Source organism: Pistacia vera, unplaced genomic scaffold (assembly GCF_008641045.1).
Source record: "Pistacia vera cultivar Batoury unplaced genomic scaffold, PisVer_v2 Contig68, whole genome shotgun sequence".
Taxonomy (NCBI): Eukaryota; Viridiplantae; Streptophyta; class Magnoliopsida; order Sapindales; family Anacardiaceae; genus Pistacia; species Pistacia vera.
The window spans coordinates 761,288-783,001 of record NW_022196534.1 but is presented as its reverse complement, the minus strand read 5'-3'; the positions used below and the strand labels follow the sequence as shown (position 1 = coordinate 783,001).

At 30.9% G+C, this 21,714-nt stretch overlaps 3 protein-coding genes across 3 annotated transcripts; 2 read left to right on the top strand and 1 right to left on the bottom strand.

Moving 5' to 3' along the window:
* Nucleotides 1–4,694: 4,694 nt before the first annotated feature.
* On the bottom strand, nucleotides 4,695–9,428 carry LOC116113491 (uncharacterized protein ycf45-like). Its single transcript, XM_031399644.1, has 9 exons — nucleotides 9,225–9,428; nucleotides 8,480–8,542; nucleotides 7,982–8,059; nucleotides 7,505–7,725; nucleotides 7,045–7,117; nucleotides 6,639–6,923; nucleotides 6,156–6,299; nucleotides 5,497–5,547; nucleotides 4,695–4,857 (listed from the first exon to the last, which is right to left on the bottom strand). The coding sequence occupies exons 1-9, from the start codon at nucleotides 9,426–9,428 to the stop codon at nucleotides 4,786–4,788; spliced, it is 1,191 nt and encodes a 396-aa protein (XP_031255504.1). The 3' UTR covers nucleotides 4,695–4,785.
* A 2,025-nt stretch (nucleotides 9,429–11,453) lies between these two features.
* Nucleotides 11,454–14,411, top strand: LOC116113515 (keratin, type II cytoskeletal 5). Its single transcript, XM_031399667.1, has 3 exons — nucleotides 11,454–11,724; nucleotides 13,319–13,463; nucleotides 13,994–14,411. The coding sequence occupies exons 1-3, from the start codon at nucleotides 11,577–11,579 to the stop codon at nucleotides 14,085–14,087; spliced, it is 387 nt and encodes a 128-aa protein (XP_031255527.1). The 5' UTR covers nucleotides 11,454–11,576; the 3' UTR covers nucleotides 14,088–14,411.
* Nucleotides 14,412–16,849: 2,438 nt separating this feature from the next.
* Nucleotides 16,850–18,908, top strand: LOC116113505 (chlorophyll a-b binding protein CP26, chloroplastic-like). The gene is made up of 6 exons (XM_031399656.1): nucleotides 16,850–17,177; nucleotides 17,372–17,456; nucleotides 17,559–17,609; nucleotides 17,693–17,813; nucleotides 17,915–18,049; nucleotides 18,501–18,908. Exons 1-6 carry the CDS (start codon nucleotides 16,961–16,963, stop codon nucleotides 18,759–18,761), a joined length of 870 nt encoding a protein of 289 aa, XP_031255516.1. The 5' UTR covers nucleotides 16,850–16,960; the 3' UTR covers nucleotides 18,762–18,908.
* Nucleotides 18,909–21,714: the final 2,806 nt, after the last annotated feature.

Sequence of the window (21,714 nt, the reverse complement as noted above, 5' to 3'; positions counted from 1 at the left end):
AGACAGCGGCGCTGTGTTTGATAGCAAGTTTAATCTCTTGCTTAATGCTGTGTTTAGGTAGCTTTTAGTTATGTACTCATCCGTGGGCAGTACAGATGCTAAGGGTGAATTGAGAATAATGTGGATAGGTGTACGATCTCAGGTTCGATTCTCTATCTGAGTATCCGTAATTTAAGTGGAGACTGTGACAATCAGTTGTTGCGATAATCTCTTTTGAGAATAAATCGAGCTGTCAGTAAACTTTGAGTTTTGTCCCTTCAAGTTTTCTCAGTCTTTACTTTGATGTGGGTTTATATAATTAATTGATTAATTAGCTATTGGTTTAGAAACATGGTTGTATTACATTAGTATCAACCTCCTCAAGTTTAAATAATTTGATATTCAGGAGAGAAACATATTCCGTTTAATGTACTTTTTGGGTGACGTTTTCCTTCTTGTTATAAATAGCAGTCCGAAATAACAAGAAGAATTAGAAAATAATAATAATTACACACTAAACTATTAAACAAAAACCTGTATAAATTAAAACGAAGAAGATGTTTCCTTTGTCCGTCTCTAATTATCTAAAAATACAAAAGGGAAATTATTACTTTAAATCGGACAACTTGACCTTTTTTCTAATTTTTGATTGGACCATAAAGAAACGTTATCCATGAATTATAGAATTAACTATATAATACTAATAATCAATCAATTTCGTCAAAGGTTTTTTTTTTTTTTTTTTTTTTTCTTTAATAAAAAACAAGGATTGAAAGTGAGATTATACGAATCCATAAGCTTGATAAAGTAATTTCTCAAGATCTATTTATTCATCTAATAATCAATTAGAGTGGCCCTACTGTATCTTCATCTAATAATCTTAGAATGATAATATCTCTTTACCTATCACCAAGTATTATCACATCTTCATCAAAAATCAAGTCTAGAAAACGTTGTCAACAACCTTACAAATTTAGAAGATCTTATCTTAATATAATTTGAGGTGGGTCGACTCCTCACCAATAAGACCTTTTGAATGAGAGGATATCCCATCTTATAAACCAGTAGACTTGAGCTGCCTAGTGATGTGGGATCCAACACTCTCCCTCACGGTAGCTCATATATTGGGTCATGTATTATTAGAGGTAGTGTGGCTTTAACTCCTACCCGTTTCAAGTACTCAACTCAACTGAACATTGCTCTGATACCATAATAGAATTTGAGGTGGTCTGACTTTTACCCAATAAATTTGTTAATAGGAGGATTAACCCCCTCTTAAAACCATAGATCTAGCGTGCCTTGTAGTGTAGACTCCAACATATCTTGATGATGAAATTGATATTAATAATGTCCTTTTGAAGTTGTTATCATAATGTTGTGTGATTGCTCTTTTCCCTAAACTTCTTCAATCTAGCCACAATTTAAAAGATGGTTCATTTACATGGTGTTTTTTGTGCAATATTTGGTTTAGATTAATACCTAATAACATCAATCAAAACAATATCAAAAAACAAAGTAATGGGACAGAACGAGACGAAGGAAAGAAAAACCAGATTTTCGGTTTTGCATCGATTTCGGTTTCTCGCTTGTTGCACCCGCTCGAAACTTTAAAACACAATTACAATATTTTATCAATATAATTATTGAAAAGTATTTTACTACAAAGGATAAAACAAATTTCATAAAGTCTAAGAAAATTTTAAAATATTTAAGAAATTCAAAATAACTTAACTAAAAATACATTATAATACATATCCATATATAGTATTAATTTAGTAATATAATCACATAATGATAAGTAAAAAGTAGGGGTAAGCACGGGTAGCGGGTAGAACCGGAACCAGGGGTAGAATCGAAACCGAAACTACACGGAACCGGTACTGTGGGGTAGGTTCCGGTTCCAATTTTTTGGAACTGATACTATGCGGTTCCAGTTCCGGTGCTTGTGGGGGAGGAACGGAAAGGAACCGAAACTGTAAAAAGGGTACCCTGTTTGGAACCTATAAGGGGTACCCGGTTGGAACCGATTTTGGAACCTGTTTGGAACCTGTTGGAACCTGTTTTGAACTTGTTTTGGAACCTGTTTTTATAACCGTTTGGAACCTGTTTTGAAACCTGGACTACAATGAATATTTGGAAATGTGAATAATGGAGGGTTTCTATTATTTTACATATAAAAAATTTAAAATAGAAAAAAGTTAAATTTTTAGAATAACTAATTAAAAATATACGAACATTATAACTTATTACAATAAATTACACCATATTAAAAGCTTATATAATATATACATTAAATTAAAGTTTTGATTATTAAGTGAATAATTGGAATATGATCCAATTAAAAGTGTTTACATTTTAATGTTATTAAAAGAATTATTTTGAATAAAATAGTATATTGATTGAGTAATAATATATTTAGTTATTTACTTCAATTATCAAGTTCTAAGTATATCTATAATAAATTAGTAATTAATTATTAAATGATAAATTGATAAACATAATAAATTTAATACTAGTTGAATATCTATACTTAATCAATTAAACATTACTTATAGTTAAATGATACTTAAATAATTATAATTTTTATATTTACTTATTGATTTTAGTATAATAAATTATAGCATACATTAATTGATTACTACTTAATTAATTGACTTATAAGTTATAACATTTAATATATTACTTAATTAATAATTAGAAATTTAATTAATCTATAAACTTACATTATAGATTATAGTATAATTACTTAGTCAATTATAACATTTATTATAAACATAATACAAACTTAATTAAATGATTAAAAATTTAATTAATATATATTACATTAAAAATTTATAGTATGATTACTTAATAGTAATTCACTAAACATTACATATAGTATGATTATATAATTAATTATAACATTACATAATTAAATGATTACTAATTGATTATGACATTATATTACAAATTACTATTACTAATAATTTACTACATAAACATTAGTATAATACTTAGTAAATTATTAAGAATTTAATTAATTACAACATTACATATAAATTTATAGTACGATTATGTAATTAATTGTATCTTACATTATAATAAATGATTACTTATTAATTATAATATCTATTATAAACAAATTAATTATAAATTATATTAAATAATTATAGTAGGTTACTTAATTCATTGTAACATTTCACTATTTCATTATAGGAGATTAGTTAATTACATAATTAATTAAACATTATATAATATATGATTATTTAATTGATTATGACATTATATTTAAAACATTAATTATAACATTATTACATTACATTATATTATGATTACTTAATTAATTATGTATTACATAGTTAAATGATTACTTAATTAGTTATAATTTATAACATCACATTATAAACATTAGTAATTTATTACATCTTAATAAATGATAAAATTTAATTAATATATAATAACATTAAAGATCATATCTGATTACTTAATTCACCTAACATTACATTATAGTATGATCATAATTAATTATAATATTACATAATTAAATTATACTTAATTGATTATGAGTTATAATATTATGTTAAAAATAGTAATACTAATTAATAAATAAACATTGAATAAACTAATAAATGATTAGAAATTTAATTATTATAACATTCCTTATAACATTTCATATAAACATTAATTAAACATTACATTATAGTTAAATAATTACTCAATTAATTATAACATATTATATTACATTATATTATGATCACTTACTTAATTATAGCATTACATAGTTAAAATGATTATAATTAGTTAGATTATAAACATACATTATAAACATAGTAATTTACTATATTATTACATTATTTAATTAACGATTTAAAATTTAATAATTATAACATTACTTATATATTATAATATGATTACTTAATCATGAAACATCCTTATAACTATTAGTATATTAATTAAATGATTTAAAATTTAATTAATTTATAATATTAAAATTATATGATTTATAGTATGATTATTTTAATGATTATGAGTTATATTATAAACATTAGTAATTAATTTACTAATTTACACAATACTTAATTAAATGATTAGAATTTTATTAATTATAACATTACATTATAAATTTATGGTATGATTACTTAATTAATTATAACATTAGATTATAAATAATATTACAATACTTAATTAAATGATTAACAATTTAATTAATTATAATATTACATTATAATTAAACCCTAAACTCAAATAGTATATTTGTTAGGGGTGTATTTGTAAACTTTTAAGGTATTTTTATCATTTTTTAAACTAATAGGGGGGTAATTGATTTTTTTACAGGGTACCCCGGAAAAGAACCGGAACCTGCATTTTAGGTTCCAGTTCCTTGAATTGAAGAACCTATACTGTGCGGTTCTGATTCCTGTTTCTTTTTTTGGGAACCTGCACTGTGCGGTTCCGGTTCCCCCGGAAAATGGAGGATACCCGGAACCGCTCACCCCTAGTAAAAAGAATCATAAGTGAAAAAAATGTATTAGTTTGGGGTATCAAAGTAATATTCTAGATTCTCTCGAATATTTCAAAAGCTCTTCGAGTTAACAAATAAACCCAGAGGCACTCATTCTTTCTCATACTATGCTTATGCTAACTGCTAAGCAATAAAATATTAGTAAATTTTTAACATTTTTTTTTTAAGTTGCATACAACTGCTGAAACATTCAGCCAGTAACTTAACTTGTATATACAATTATACATATATTCCAATATGAATTTGCCAACTATAATTACCTGTAACACAAAGCACAACACATCAAGTTTATGAATGAAGAAAATTTATATTTCATGTCTATCGTAAGCCTTCCATCTTTCTATCACAACCTTGAACTGATCATCCCTTCTCCTGATCTGCAAAACAAAGAGGTTTAGAATTCAGATAAGCGGTTACTTCAGTCATGAACGGAATAATAAAGGTCAACAAAATTATGATTCGGTGTATTGATACCAGAGTGAGAAAGAAATATTAGTTCGTCGAACTCGAAAAAAGGTGTAGTTCGAGTACATCCTACAATTTAAGTTCTAAGTACATGAATATATAGTTTGCTTTTGTCCTGCACTTTTTAAGACATAGTCCTAACTAAAAGGTCGAAAATTGATCAAATATTCAATATCTACTGGGTGAAAAATGACTCTAAAGTTGTTTTAGAATCTTAAAATTGATATTCAAAAGATGAACTTTCTCTTGCGGATAAATCCATGCCTTATAATCATCATATGCCCAAGTTACTTCAGAGTTCTGACAAAAGTTTCAAAGTTCTGGCTACTCATTGCTGAAGAAATAAGGAGTATATACAGAAGATGAAGAGTCTTTTTTAATCACGATATATATGCATCTCATTCCGAATTTGATAGTAAGAACTTGCATTTTTCTGCTCAAAAACTAAAACAATTAAAAGGATAAATGCTTGATATTGTAACCTACAAATGCTTGCGACTAAAATTCCACATGTTTTGAAGCATATGACTAAAAGCTACAGAAAGAATTACCTCGACCAATGGGTTTTGTCCACGAAGCAACATATCCACACTCTTCTCAGTCTGTAAAATGAGATACAAACAATCATACAGTGGAAAATGTATCTGATAGGAACCCACTCCCAGATTGATAGGAACTAGGTTGGACAATGGTCTTTTTGTAGGCTTAGGTAAAACTCTCATTGGAAAACCGACTTACAAGGGAGGGTGTCCAAACCCTTATAAACCACATGCCTACCCACTTTACCTCTCAATTTGGCATCCTAATAGTATCATATGAAAGGAAGAAGTTATCAATCAAACAAAGTCCTAATTATATTCTTTTGTTTTTACAGTTTAGCAATGCGGAAAGTACGTGTGGTTTCATCTTGCCAAAAAATTTTATTCCACATCTAAGTTTGTAAAGCCTTGAAAATTTATAGCTAAAGAAAATACTACAAATGAGCCAGAATTTTTAGCTGTTATCTCACCATACAACAACTTTTGGAGCAGAAATTCTTAGCTAAATTTTTCAAAAGCAATTCTAGTAGTCAATAGTTTAGAACAAGATACGAGATTTCCATAATGCTAGAGATTTCCGTAATGCTAGAGACATCATCTAGAATCCTTTGAAATAAAGAAATACCTTTCGAATTTTGAACTGAAAATGATAAATAAGTTGATAGGAATACCTTATGTGTAACCCAATAATGCCTTTCTCTCATCTCAATCAAGAAATAAAATGTTGGAGGGGCTTTCCTTTCAAGAATGCTTTTCTGACATCTTCTAGCTCGGGCTTCCTCATCTCCCAAAGTAACAGTTTCTACTCCTCCAATCTTAAAAAAAAAAAAAAAAAAAAAAAGAAGCAACAACAACAACAAAAATCAAATTCCATCTCATTCTTAAGTGCAGATGGGGTTTGTTATTTCAAAGTCCAGTGAAATGAATATAACTGAAACATATTTTCTGAGTGGTTATACTTAGGTTCATGCCGCGTGTACCTTACACTCAAGCATTAGACTTACATATTAATACTAGGTCTTTAACTGATAGCTTAAGCTTTTGAGTCAAGTGGTTCCTTAAAGTAAGGAGGCATGTTAAAGTTGAGCCCTTTCCTATTCAATGTAATTAAGTTTTTAAGTCAAGCAATTACTTAACGTGAAAACAAAACATACCAAGTCAGAAAGCGTAGGATTCTTTATTATATTTTCAAGCCACTCTCCATGAGCTGTACCAATAAGCATGACACCTCTCTCGGCGATGGATCGACAAGCAAGAGCTTCAGCTTCAGTTCCAATTTCATCAACAATGATCACCTCAGGCATGTGATTCTCGACTGCTTCAATCATGACTTTATGTTGCAAGGACGGTTCCGGGACCTGCATTCTTCGTGCATTTCCTATTGCTGCATGTGGAATATCCCCATCGCCTCCAATTTCATTGCTTGTATCAACAATCACCTATACCAGTTTTATTTTGCACAAACATATGTCAAAAACAGCTAAAGACACTAAAACTAAAAAAATAAAAAAGCATCAGAAGTGAGACAGGGATGACAGGGTCAAGAAAAGCCCTACTAACCACTCTTTTCTGAAATTCGTCTGACAGGACACGGGCAATTTCTCGCATAACAGTAGTCTTGCCAACCCCAGGCCTGTCAGAAATAGAGGAAAAGGACAAGGAAAAGGTTGAAGTTCATAATGGATATTGTCTATTGAAATTAAAATTGAAAATTTTCTGTAGTCTACTAGATCAAAGGAAGAAGCAACTCTCACAGCATCGAAAACTCTTATGTTCTGACATTTTATCGGACCACAATTCCTTATATAGGCTTTTAACCAATAACATTCTAATCATAAGGATGAAGGATGGAGTAGTTTTGAATTCATTTCAGACAGAAACAGACTTCTTCCAGAGCCATGTAAGACATAAATGAATGACTACAGGTCTAAATGATTTTCTGCTTCACATTAAAGATGAGCTGTGAAGCATCTTTTGTTATATATACTGCAACATTAAATAGTACAAATAGTTAACTGACCTTCCAACGAACAAGATGCTCTTGCCATAATGAAGCAAATCATAAACCATGTCAATGTGACCACTGACTGCCCTGCCAACTCGGCAAGTTAAGCCAACTATTGCCCCTTTCCTACTCCTAATTGCAGATATTCTATGCAAGGTACCCTCAATGCCAGCTCTGTTGTCTCCGCCGAAATTCCCAACAGCATTTTGAGCATACTCCAATTCTTCTGTTGATACCTAGCTAATAAGCATCATATTTAATGGAGGCTAACTGAAGAAATCTCTGTTCTTCAAAAAATTTATCTCCTTTCTTGGTATTAAAACTTTAGAATGTCAAATAGGAAGTTTTCAATCAAGAACATTTACAATAATCAATCATGAGTTCATCTGAACAAAGATGCAAATGGGAAACATTGAGTGAGCAAAAACCATTTTATGCATTTCACTAACACATGCAAATAAAAAGCTCAAAGACGCAAAATCATGAATTTACCTCAGTACTCCTTAAGTACTTCCCACCTAATTCACCTTGATAGCGGGCTTCTGGCAAGCGTCCCAAGTCCAGTATAACCTATATCAAACATAGCAGCACTAACCATCATCTTATGAAGCAACAATGTTGGGTAAACTTTTAAAAGGCACAAAGCTCTCAGATATCTAAGAAACAATAAATACAGCCAATACACAGAACAGCAACTATTCCTCTCATAAGCAGCAATTGCATTTCAAAGTCTCTTATTCATTTCACCATGAGGAAAGATGAATTCATAAATCAACCCACATCCTTCTAAGACTGACCAATGCACAAAAGGGGTAATATGACTAAATTCAAAGTTCCTCCTCTTAAAAACATTGGCATCCTAAATGGCCAAATAGGGGTCATTCATCAACACTAATTCACAGCGAATGGATGCGTTATAGCATCCTCAATCACAACAGCATGTTTATCCTAAAGCAACAAAATCAAATCCAAAGTTTAGAGATTTGTTACCTCTAGAAGTTGTCCTCTCTTGGAATCATTATAAAGTCTATCTCGCAGATCACATGGAAGAATCTGTCAAAACGACAAAACATTCATATTAACAGAACTCATTAACCAAACAAATCAACTCCAAATCACAATCCAAATATCACAAAATAACAATAAAAGAAATCTATTGACATTAAATTGACTAAAATAGAAAACTATTTTCCAGAATTGATGAGTGAGTGCCTCATTTTCTCCCATATTATCAAGCAACAGAATTTCATTTTCATCACAAAATAAACATTAATGAAACAAAAATTGTTAAAATAACTAAAATAACAAAACAAAAAGAAAACATGTAAGTATAAGGCAACCCCACAAGACTAAAATGCAATGCAGAAACTGAAACCAAGTCCAAAAGACATGAAGTACTAATTTAAACAAACACAAAGAATTCATTAATCAAACTAATTAACTCTAAATGACAATCCAAACATCAGAAAATGAAATAAAATTGAGTAAACTTGCAATTTTCTTTTCAGAAATAATGAAAAAGTGCACTCATTTTATCCCATATTAACAAGCTACAGAATTTCATTTTCATCACAAAATTAACAACGTTGTAAACAGAAATCCCTTAAATAACTATAACTAAAAGAAAACCCATAAGAGTAAAATGCAATGCAGAAGCTGAAACCAAGTTCAAGCTACTAAAATGAGAAATAACGCAAAAAGAGTTGAGGAATGGGATTGAGAGCAAGAGAGATACTTGCAAGAAAGCATGGAGGTCATCTTCAACAACCACATGGGCATTGTAGGATGATGATACATGGAGAGAGAGTGAGGTGAGTTTTTTAAGAGAAAAGCGGTTGGTTTTTGAGGAGAAGAAGGTGTGTGAAGTGGAAGAGGTGGAGTACTTAGTTGAGAAAGTCAAGTGGGAAAGAGTGACGCTTGGAGTTGGAGCTGCTTTCATGTCTCTGCTATTGAAGGTTGAAGATGATGTTACAAGTTACGAAATACAGTTGACACAGGGAGACTGGATAAGGCTTTTGGTATTTGGGCTATAAGCCCATTTAAGAATTTACTGGCCCTAAAACACTTCCAAAGAGCCCATGTTTTCGACAAACAATAAGTGTATTTGTTTTATTATTTTGAATAGTATTTTTGAAAAATTTGAGTTGGGTTATCATCAAAGAATAAGATTTGAATTTAAAAATTTGTTTGGTAAGATTATTTTTAGTTCCCTATATTCGTTAATTTAGTTAAATACCCTCACAATAAAAGTTTTAAAATTAACAAAAACACTCCCATCTACCCATTAAATGTTGGCAATCGATTACTGTCTATAGGGAATATGTGGGTAAGTGAGTGTGTTTTTGTTAATTTATAAATTTTTATTGTTAGGAGTGTTTAGTTAAATTAACAAACCTAAGGGGTTAAAAAAGTTTTAATATTTTGAGTTGAATAAAATATGATGAGATTTTAAGAATAATGAAACAAACATGTATTTTGAATAGGATAAGATAGGAATAATAAAACAAACACACCCCACGTTATCTTTATTGTGAATCACTTAATAATACATATTATAGCAATATTTAAAAATTGTGTTGGTTTAACTAAAATATTACTCCCTCCGTTTCTATATAACTGTCGTTTTAAGCCTCTGCATACTTTTTAATGAATCAATTTTATTTCTCCTCAAATTGACCTTTTCCTCCGATATTGCAGGTGGGAAAATTTTGTTTTTTCCGCTGCACACATGTGTTAAATATTAAAATAATTTAATAGAGAGGAAATGGGGAAAGAGATAGAGAAAGAGAGAGAAAAGATGTGGGCCATAGAAAGAGTGGAGAGAAGAGATGAGGGGCAAAGTGGAGAGAGGAGATGTGGGTCAAAGAAACATTAAAAGAGAAAAGACACATCATTTATTTTGAAAAAAATTAATACTATCGAAACGACAATTATAAAGAAATGGAGGGAGTAATATATTATCTATTGGTATGTAAAATTTGTACATAATTACGATAGCAATTATAACACAAACTAATACAATTTATATTATAAAATTCAAAGATAGGTCTACTATTTTATTAGAATCGATGACATTACCGAACATGGTTTTGATGATATTGTTAGACCATTAATTAAGACATAACTCCTATTAAAATGAAGAAATTACTAACTAATGTTATTTTAGTTAGATGTAACAATATTTAAGTTACCTCTTCCCTTATGGTCGGATAACAAACATTTTAACCATTAGGGTTAATAATACCTAAGGGTCTTGTGTTTGAATCACGGGAGAAGCACTTATTACATTTGTGTAATTATCTTGATCCATTAAGATTGGGCTTATAAGGTATTACGTGGCTTTGAAGATTAGGTGGAACACTTATCACATTTATATAATTATCTTGATCCATTGGGGTTGGATTTGTAAGATGTTCCGTGATCATGAGGATTTGATGAGTTTAGTTGACAATTATGTCTAGATACCTCCGTTATTAAAAAAAAAAAAACAATATTTAAGTTATAATAAAAGATTTTTTTAAGTACAAAGATATATATATTTATCTTAGGCACTACTTTAAACCAAACATGTTGATATGATCAAATATTTGAACATAAAACCTCTTGTAAAATATTTTTTTCTTTTTATTTTTCCCATAAGAAATTCCCTACCATCAATTTTTGATCAAATTATTAAAGTCGTGTTCACTATTGTTTGATCTTGGAAATATATTTGTTCACTTAAACCATTTATGTTTCATAAAACAAAATACAGTGAATCAAATTATGTTATAAAATAATTAAAAATACATAAATGTGATATTTTATATGTTTAAGTTTTTATATCTTTAATTATTTTCAATATATAAAAAAATATTTTTTAATTATCTTTAAATTTTTTAAATATAAAAAAATCAAATATGTTAAAAAAAATTTAAAAACCCGTAAGATAGGTCAAGATTCAAATTGCGGATAGTGGTAAGAGTGATAACCGGAGGCAAGACAAGAGGGGACTTTTGAATTATAATACAAAAAGCTCCCAACAAATAGAATTCATATCAAAATCAAATTCGTCTCTTTGCTTGTTAACTTGAAGAGGACGAAAGAGATGAACAGTAATGGTAGAAGAGATGATGAAGAAAAGGGTTTGATCTGGAAGCTTCCTCAAATTAAGCTCAAGGACCTCGGCAAAGTCGGTCCCGCTTTCGGCGCCGGCATTGGCTGCGGCGTCGGTGTCGGCGTTGGTCTCGTAGGAGGTAGGCAGACGAACAAAATAAACAAAACCTGTGATTTTAGAGAATTCTCTTGACGGGTTGTGGTGCTTTTGTTTAAATATTTTGATATTATTGTTTGATTAATTCGACTCATTTTATCACTTAATGTCTTGTTTAAAGAGAAACCCTTAAGCTTTGTTTGGTATTATAATTAACGCTATTTTTTTAGGGAATTCTCTAGTGGGTTGTGTTCATTAATTTTTATTTTTTTGATATACCTGTTTCGTTAATTCATTCCACTTTACCACTTTGTGGCTTCTTTGAAGCAAAACCCTTGCTTGGTTCCTTTCATTTCGTGAGCTTTGTTGGTTTTTTTTTTATTGAAGTTGTTATCTTTAGAGAATTCTCTTGATGGGTTGTCTTCATTATGTTGAATTTTTTGATATTCTTGTTTGTTTAATTCCCTACATTTCATCACTTTATGTCTTGTCCAAAGAAAAACGCTTGTTTGGTTCCTTTCATTTCGTGAGCTTTGTTTGGTTTTAGTATTAAAGTTTTATATTTGGAAAATTTTCATGATGGGCTGTGTTCATTTTGTTGAAAGTTTTTGATTTTGTTGTTTGATTAATTCACTGCACTTGACTACTTCATGTCTTGTTTGAAGCAAAAAACTTGCTAGTTTCATTCATTTTGTAAGCTTTGTTTGTTATTATCATTAAGTTATTTTGAGAGAAATGCCTTAATGGTTTTTCTTCATTCCGTTGAAATTTTTTGATATTATAGTTTGATTAATTTTTTCCATGTGACCACTGCATGTCTTGTTTTGACCAAAACCCTTGCTGGATTTGTTTCATTTGTGTGCTTTGGTTAGTATTGTCATTAAAGTTTCTTATTAGACAATTCCTTTGATGGGTATTGGGTTGTGTTTATGTTTTTGAAAGTTTTTGATATTTGTTGTCTTATTAATCTTGTATGTACTCTAAAGAACATGGTAAAGGAAATTATATGCGCAATATGATCTACACCTTACAAAGTCACTATTGTTTTGGTAACTCGGAATGTTTGCTGAATGCCACATTTATAAAATTAAATGTAAAACTTCTAATGAAATTGAATTTGTTACATGATATACTTTTCAGTATTTCCTATTTCTCTTTTCTATATATTTTATATTTAAAATTTTCTGTTTTTACTTCTAATTTGGTGTTTAGTAAATTGTTATTGTAGTGTGTTTATGTGTGTTCAACTCCTGGGGTTTAAATTGCAAATGTAAATTGGGAAGGGGAAGATTTAATCTTTTGAGGCATATTTCATTAATTCTTGAACCTTGAGCAAAAATGGTATTGGACTCTTTTGATCTCTTTTCCCCTAAGCATTTCTTTAGTGTTTTTTTCTTTGAATCGAATTGGTTCTTTGGAAATCTTGATTGGTTGCCATGTTGATCAGTAGAGCAAGGATGCTTTTCCTTTTACTTTGTTGACTAGTGTGGGTCTAACACTTTTTCAAGTTTCAATGTAATTATTAAATGTAGCTTTACTTTTTGATTGTGTGGCTTATGGTGCTAATGTAATTTTCTACCCTGATGTTTTTTTGTGACTATCTATTAGGCTTTAAAATTTTAAGTGTTTTCTTTCAGGTATAGGCATTGGTCCTGGATTTCCTGGTCTACAGTTTGGGGCTGGGTTCGGTGCAGGATGTGGCGTTGGTATTGGATTTGGCTATGGTCTCGGTAAGGGTGTTGCTCATGATGAGTATAGGAGATACTCTAATGTTGGGACTTCGTAAGTATACTGTGCTTTTTTACTATTTATATCTGGCTGACATGATATTCTCAAATCATGCTTTTTTTTTTCCATATGTACTTCTGTTTGGTAAATATTCTCTAAATTGTTCCTAAATGTATCATTTTACTGTTTCTGTATTTTTATCATGTAATAGTTGACATTTAATTCTCAATAATTCCTACAATTCGTAAGTGGTCTATATATTTGCAATTTATGCAAGAGTGGCATGTAGAAGTTAGATACATCTCAAGGTTGCTTGTCATCAACATGTCAAAAATATCAGTGTTGGGTTCAAAAACTACATTAATCTGAAACATGATTCATTCTTGGTCACTGGTATTCAAACTGTGTATAATTTTTGTGACAGGGCAAAGAATCAAAATGGTGCCGTGATGTTTTGTTATTAAGTTCTTTTAACGAGCTGAAACTTGAGATACATTATTTATCTGATACTTTGCATCTAGCAGTAATTTTTATAGTTTGGTTAATCCATTTTCAAAAAGATTTTTTTGTTTCCTTGCTGTCAGGGATGTGCTCGGTGCTCTAGTTGATGAACTTGCCTCTAATACCAAGAAAATAGTCAAAGTGACTTCAAGAGAAATTGAGAAGTGGAGAAGATAGATCAAACTTTGACAATCTCTTCGTCTTCAATTTGCGTTAAGTAGGAACCTTTTAGTTACAGTATTTTAGCTATACATATGCGTGCATTATAGAAAGTGGTTATTTGGCGATGCAGATTGTGCAAGTATCTATCATATAAGGTGATTCATCTTTTCTTATTTTTAGTTATATAATGGTATATGTGATAACCAGATATTTGTTTTAAGTTAAACGCTTCCCATAATCATAGTTGACATCTTGTTGCACTCGACATTCGACAAGTTGTCGTCAATCAATGTCTTCATAAAGGTCTACGGTCTCTCCTTCTCAGTATTCGCTACTATATATTAGTTTTTGCAGATCCTTTGAACTGTGAGGTGGGTTTGATACTAGGTTTTCGTATTCATTACGAATACCAGTTGTGTTGTAATATCATCTTACTAATCATATAGTTACATTCTTGAAATTTCATAGTTGACATCTTGTTGCACTCGACATTCGACAAGTTGTCGTCAATCAATGTCTTTATAAAGGTATACAGTCTCTCCTTCTCAGTATTCGCTACTATATATTAGTTTTTGCAGATCCTTTGAACCGTGAGGTGGGTTTGATACTAGGTTTTCGTATTCATTACGAATACCAGTTGTGTTGTAATATCATCTTACTAATCATATAGTTACATTCTTGAAATTTCATAGTTGACATCTTGTTGCACTCGACATTCGACAAGTTGTCGTCAATCAATGTCTTTATAAAGGTATACAGTCTCTCCTTCTCAGTATTCGCTACTATATATTAGTTTTTGCAGATCCTTTGAACCGTGAGGTGGGTTTGATACTAGGTTTTCGTATTCATTACGAATACCAGTTGTGTTGTAATATCATCTTACTAATCATATAGTTACATTCTTGAAATTTCATAGTTGACATCTTGTTGCACTCGACATTCGACAAGTTGTCGTCAATCAATGTCTTTATAAAGGTATACAGTCTCTCCTTCTCAGTATTCGCTACTATATATTAGTTTTTGCAGATCCTTTGAACCGTGAGGTGGGTTTGATACTAGGTTTTCGTATTCGTTATGATTACCATTTGTGTTGTAATATTGTCATACTAATCATATAGCTTGAAATTTCATGGCTCATCCAGGTTACTGAGGGGCTTTAAGAAACATTGGGATATTGAGATAGTTCACTTTTCTTGATCTGTGATTTCCTTGCGTGCTGTGTGAAAATTTGTTTTCCTGATAATGGAGGGTTACTTGAAAACTGTCCAAATATTGATTTAGGGTTTAAACCAATCACCTCCCCGCTGGTTTTCAAAATTGACAAGTTAGTCCCTTGGTTATGCAAATTATCCAACCACCTCCTTTGTTAATTTTAGCCGATAAATATAACTGTTGACCAATTTTGACGCTAAATGATAATATTTCCTTAAAAAATTCAAAAGAGAACCTTAAAATTTTCGAAAAATTTCTTAAAAATACCAGAATATCTTAAAATAATGTTAAATTCAGAATAAAAACATAAAAATTTTATTTGGAAAGATTAATAATAAAAAAAAACCTACCAAGTTAACAAAATTTCTTAAAATTTATATATATATTTCCTGGGTTTCTTAATTGTTTTAAAAAAATTTATGTTTTAGGTAATTTTATTGAATTTTCTATGTTGAGTTAAATTAAAATAAATAAATAAATATTTTTCTTAATTTTGTAGAAACTTATTTTTAGAGAAATGGAGCGAGTTGAGTGCACTGTTTTAAAACTTGGATCGGGACTCGGCACTTGGTAGTCTCTCCGGTTTAGGTTTAGGGGGGTTTCTGATATTTTTCAAAGTTGTATGGACTACTTTAGAATTTTCTGGGGGTTTCGTAATATTTCAAGATTTTTGGGACTAATGAATTTTTGGGGCATTTTTGCAAAAAATTAAAATTTCAGAGCCTACTAACAATTTTTTAGGGGCATTTTGGTAATATATTAAAATTAAAGAGATTAATTTGTAAGTTTTTAAAAATATTTTTATTGCTGATATCATTGATCTAAACCGGTTGGACTGGTCGACCTGTGACTTGGTCACCTTGCCGGGTTACACCACGGGTCGGGTTTTAAAATAATGGTTGAGTGATTATGAGAGTTCCTTGATTTACAATTGAGTGTTAATTAGAACACTCTACAAGTCTAATGGATTTGATAAATCACAAATGTATACAAGATCTCTGAATAATACACCAGATGGTTAAAGTTTTTCCATCCTACCACAAGCCTATTGGTTTAAGAGCAATGCTAGTTTTACAAAGATACATACAAAAGGGGCATACAAAGACAATCTCCACCATTGATTTTCATGATTTCTCTCTCTCTCTTTTTCCGTTTTTCTTTGTTTTTTACTTCTTGCTGATGTCACTTTGTAACTCTCTTTGTATGGGTCTTTGTAAGGATAACATTTTTCTTGGTTTAATTAGGAATAATTTTATTTGCTCTACAATTTTACGACGTGATTTGACCACAACACAGAAAGAAAACAAAACACTCAAAATGAGATGAAAATATAACCACAGAAAAAGGATGGTTGAGACTTTGAGAGTGAGAAATATACATGAAAGAAGTGGATAGAAGAGAAGATGTTATCCAATCCACAAATTTTCAAGATCATCCCACATCAGCACCTTCATCTGCCACCTCACCACTCTCACCCTATCAAATTCCAGCTTCAGATTACACATTTTCTTCATCCCACCAATCACAATTCTTCCTCAACAATCCCGTTTGGCATGTCCACATCCATTTGTTCAACCTTATAGTATCTCCCTTCTCCCTCTCTTCATCCTCCACTACTTCTTCCTCTCCAATTCTCTTCCTTCTCCGGAAACACTTTCATATTTAACCGACCAACCATGGCTTCCTTGGCAGCATCAACTTCTCTTGGTGTCAAGGAAATTCTTGGCAACCCTCTCAACTTCTCTGCCTCTGTCAGGTCATCTGCCCCAACTTCCTCCTCCCCTTCAACTTTCAAAACTGTTGCCCTCTTCTCCAAGAAGAAGCCTGCTTCTCCTCCCAAGTCTAAGCCTGCCGCCGTCTCTTCAGTCGACGATGAGCTCGCCAAGTGGTATGGTGAGTATTAATAGACACAGAAATTCTCTCTTTTACCGAGGTTTTCATGCTCTTGCAAAAGTCTGTATTTTCTTCCAAGAGTTCACAATTTTTTTTTTATCTTTTTCTGAATTGTGTTGCTAGTAGTGTGAATGGAAGGTGACAAAATATGATATTTTCGATATGTTAAAGTATTTGCATGGTGGTTTTTCCAGGTCCTGACAGGAGAATTTTCCTGCCTGAAGGGCTCTTGGACCGATCTGATATTCCTGAGTACTTGACTGGAGAGGTTCCTGGAGAGTAAGATTGTCTTTCTTCTTCCATTGAGCTTCAGATTGTTGTGAATTTTAAAACTTTAGAATCTTGAAACATTTCTTCTAATATGAGTTCCACTGCATGCAGTTATGGTTATGATCCTTTTGGTCTCAGCAAGAAGCCTGAAAACTTCAGCAAGTAGGCTAATTAATCACTGTATTTAGTGTTAAATAGTATGCAAGTTTGGCTATTTGAGAGGTATAATGTGGGTTTGATTGCAGATATCAGGCATATGAGTTGATTCATGCCAGATGGGCAATGCTTGGAGCAGCTGGATTCATCATCCCTGAAGCTTTCAACAAATTTGGTGCCAACTGTGGCCCTGAAGCTGTTTGGTTCAAGGTTTGCATTATTAATTGTTTTCAATTCATCGAGTATTATTAGTGAATTGGAAGGTTAAAATTGAGAGATTCTTAGTGAATTTGGTTATGGTGTAAGTACAGACTGGAGCTCTTCTCCTTGATGGAAACACATTGAATTACTTTGGAAAGAACATTCCCATCAATCTTGTTTTGGCTGTCGTTGCTGAAGTTGTTCTTGTTGGTGGTGCTGAATATTACAGAATCATCAATGGTTTGGTATGTCAACATCATTTTTCAAATTTTCAATTCCAATTCATCACTATTGACATTATAGGCTTAGAAATTTGTCAGGGTTAGGTTATTCTGCTCCTAAATGCACTTGTTAAGAGAAATCTTCGATATTGGAAGTATATACCAAAAACATATTTTGATAGTAATTGTTTAACGCTGATCTCTAGTAGACTTCTCAGGAGAATTCGAATCCAGATGATGTTTCGATCTCTCAATATGTGTCCTTAGAAATTATACATGTTAAGAGAAATCTTCAATATCAAAAGTGTATCTGTCACACTGAAATACAAAAACATATTTTTATCATTCTGTAAACGTTCGATAGCAATAGTTTCATGTTTAACAATTTCTAATCTCTAGTGGACCTCTCAGTAGCAGTTGAGCCTAGAGGAAGTTTTGATCTCTGAAGTTGTGTTGTGTGGTGTTTATATGGCAGGATTTGGAGGACCAGCTTCACCCAGGAGGTCCATTTGACCCACTGGGGCTAGCCAAGGACCCTGACCAGGCTGCAATTCTAAAGGTGAAGGAGATCAAGAATGGAAGACTTGCAATGTTTGCCATGCTTGGATTCTTCCTCCAAGCTTATGTGACAGGTGAAGGTCCAGTTGAGAACCTTGCAAAGCATCTCAGTGATCCTTTTGGCAACAACTTGCTTACTGTCATCTCTGGAGCTGCCGAGAGAGCTCCTACTCTGTGATTTCAGTTACTCTATTTTTACTCAAATCTAAATGCACTGTACATTTCTTGATCAAGACATTTTCAAGGTGTTGAACCTAAATTAATCCTGCCAATTGAATCCCCATATGTGTTTCAATTATAGAGCTTCACCATTGTTCCCCTTTAATTTTAGCATCATTGATGAATTTAACTGGATTCTAAATAGAGGAAACAACACACTTTGGGTTAACTCATTATATATTGTTGCCGATTCCTTCATAAGTTTAAGATAACTCATTTCTTATACAGAGAACCTCATTAGACAACCACCAGATTAGAAGGGTTTGGTTAAGCTCCAAAGACCCAAAATGTATAAGATTGGTTGGAATCCAACCATCATGATCCCCTTTGCTCTAACTCCACTCCATTAATTAATACTCAAGTTAATTCAAGAAATGCACACCAACATTAAACATGTTGAATATGTTACAAATTTCAAATATTTTTAATTCTAATTGTTGGCTGTTGCATTAAAATCACTATCATATTTTCCATATATGTCACTATATATTATATGCTAGCCACGCAACTTCATTAATATAATTTCATTCTTTACTGAGCAAGTAAGAGCCCCACCGGTTTTTAATTATATTGGCATATGTATAAATATAATTGTGACATTCTATATTAATTGTATTATGATTTATCTTTATAGTTAAGCAATAACCTAACTATAACTATATTTTAGCTACCATTAATATTGATCTTTAAACATTAATCTTAGGTGACTTCATCATTAAATTATCATTAATTTTAAGTGAATTTCACGTAACATATGAAAATTTTATTTTTTTCCAATTGTTGATGATATTGATATATATATATACGGACCATTAATATTGTTGCTTGTGGAAGACCAACTATCAATTCATATCATTTTTGTTATCGTTTCATTTTCTTGTTTTTGTTTTCATTATTTTTTTTTTTAGTTGTTTTGTCTTATCATTCTTCTTCTTTAAAAGAAAATAAGATAAGAAAAAAAAAAAATAATCACATGTTTAAATAAGAAAAAATACAAAACAATTTATATCCATATAAAATAATTTTCTAGTTAAGACGTCTGATATAAATTTATTAAGACATATATATTTACCTTGGATCTGAATTGTAAAATATCATTGTAGTCAAACGTAATAATCCATAATAAATGTCACAATATAAACTTCATTTTCAAGACTTTAATTATGCATGGATTCTTTTTATTTTTCATAATAAACGGAATAAGATTGTTACATTACAATTTGACATTTTCCCATTTTTCTAATTAATATCGTCCTAATATTCAAGACTCAAGAGTGCCTTATATTTTTTTATTGTTATTATGGATTCTCCTTGCTAAATAACAATTTATGCATGGTGAAAGAGAAAAGAGTACAAGAAAGAAAAATTAATTAATGTTGTCAACAGAAAAAGGAAAAACTAAATACGTGAGAGAAAAGTACTAGAAAAGAGAAAGCTAATATTTAATTAGTTGCTCCAAAATCAATTGCTAAAACTTGTTGCTTTGTTTTAGTATTTTTAAAAAAGTTAGAAGTTAATGGTTATTACAAGGTAAATTTAAAATTACAAAATATCCTACATGTTTGTTAATTTATTAACATTTCTGTAATAATATAAAAATTAAAATAAAAACACCCTCATCCATCCATTAATACCGGCAGTCGGCCATCATCATCGAAGAGTGGCTGAAATCATCGTATCGGTGTATGACCAACTAGATCTGGCCGATCTGCTCCGATATGGCCTTTCCAACTAGATTCACCGAGGATATGGTCGGAAAAGCTAGATCTACTGCTAAATTTGCACATTGACGGTCAGATTTGACTGCGTTTGGTTGTCAACAACGGCCAAAGATATGGCCGTCATTGACGACTAGCTACAACCAAAGATTGACAATAGATCTGACTTTTTCTAACCAGATCTACGGTGGATCTGTCAAAAAAGGCTAGATCGGTATACTATCGGCTAGATTCATCAGTTGGGTGCTATTATACCAAATTTTGGTCACCTTCCAATGATGATGGTCAGAATTTGATAAATGTGGAGGATGGAGTGTTTTTGTTAATTTATAAATTTTTTTAGGTGTTTAGTTAAATTAACAAATCTAATAGGTTTAATAATTAAATAAATATAATAATATTTTTAAAATAAGAAAATAAATTATTTTTAATAAGATAAGATAAAAATAAGAAAACGCATGATAAAGCCAAAAGAGAAAACATAAAGAAAATACTTAATTAATGCCGAAAAAGAAAGCTTAAAATGAGAGAAATATACTAGAAGAGAAAGCTAATATTTAATTTGTGGTCACTCCAAAATCTCTCAAGTAAAAATGTCAAATCAACTTTGATATTAGTCAAAATCTCTCCGAAAAAGGTTAGATCGGTGCACTACCGGTCAGATCCTTAATGTGTATTATTATACCAGATTTCGATCATTTCCAATGATGGTGGTCAGAATTTAGCAAATGTGGATGATGGAAATTGTTTTGTTAATATAAACTTTTAGGGTATTTAGTTAAATTAAAAAATCTAAGGTTTTAAAAATAATTAAATATAATATGTATGTTAAATAGGAAATAAATATATATTTTGGATAGGATACGACAAAAATAAGAAAACAAATGCACCTAAGCAATTTATACTGGTGAATGAGAAAAGAGAAAAACAATAGAAAATACATTAATTAATGCCGAAAAAGGAAAGCATTAAAAAAGTGAAAGAAATATACTGAAGAAAGCTAATATTTAATTTGTTGGTCACTCCAAAATCTCTTAAATAAATGCCAAATCAACTTTGATATTAGTCAGTAGTCACTCCAAAATCTAGTGGTTCTAATTAATGTAAAATATCGGTAAAAAATCGAGGCTGCTGGTTCTGCATATACGTATGTATGTGTGTTTTCTAAATTTTCCCACTCAAAGTTTGGTGTAA

Excerpts from the sequence above, each read along its gene's own strand:
- LOC116113491 (XM_031399644.1), bottom strand. The coding sequence starts at position 9,428 with ATGAAAGCAGCTCCAACTCCAAGCGTCACTCTTTCCCACTTGACTTTC. Across the intron at positions 7,726-7,981 it reads AGTACTTAAGGAGTACTGAG|GTATCAACAGAAGAATTGGA; the intron begins GTAAATTCATGA and ends CTTATTAGCTAG. Across the intron at positions 4,858-5,496 it reads GACAAAACCCATTGGTCGAG|ATCAGGAGAAGGGATGATCA; the intron begins GTAATTCTTTCT and ends TTTGTTTTGCAG.
- LOC116113515 (XM_031399667.1), top strand. The coding sequence starts at position 11,577 with ATGAACAGTAATGGTAGAAGAGATGATGAAGAAAAGGGTTTGATCTGG. Across the intron at positions 11,725-13,318 it reads CGGCGTTGGTCTCGTAGGAG|GTATAGGCATTGGTCCTGGA; the intron begins GTAGGCAGACGA and ends GTTTTCTTTCAG. Across the intron at positions 13,464-13,993 it reads TACTCTAATGTTGGGACTTC|GGATGTGCTCGGTGCTCTAG; the intron begins GTAAGTATACTG and ends CCTTGCTGTCAG.
- LOC116113505 (XM_031399656.1), top strand. The coding sequence starts at position 16,961 with ATGGCTTCCTTGGCAGCATCAACTTCTCTTGGTGTCAAGGAAATTCTT. Across the intron at positions 17,457-17,558 it reads ACTGGAGAGGTTCCTGGAGA|TTATGGTTATGATCCTTTTG; the intron begins GTAAGATTGTCT and ends CACTGCATGCAG. Across the intron at positions 17,814-17,914 it reads CTGAAGCTGTTTGGTTCAAG|ACTGGAGCTCTTCTCCTTGA; the intron begins GTTTGCATTATT and ends GTGTAAGTACAG.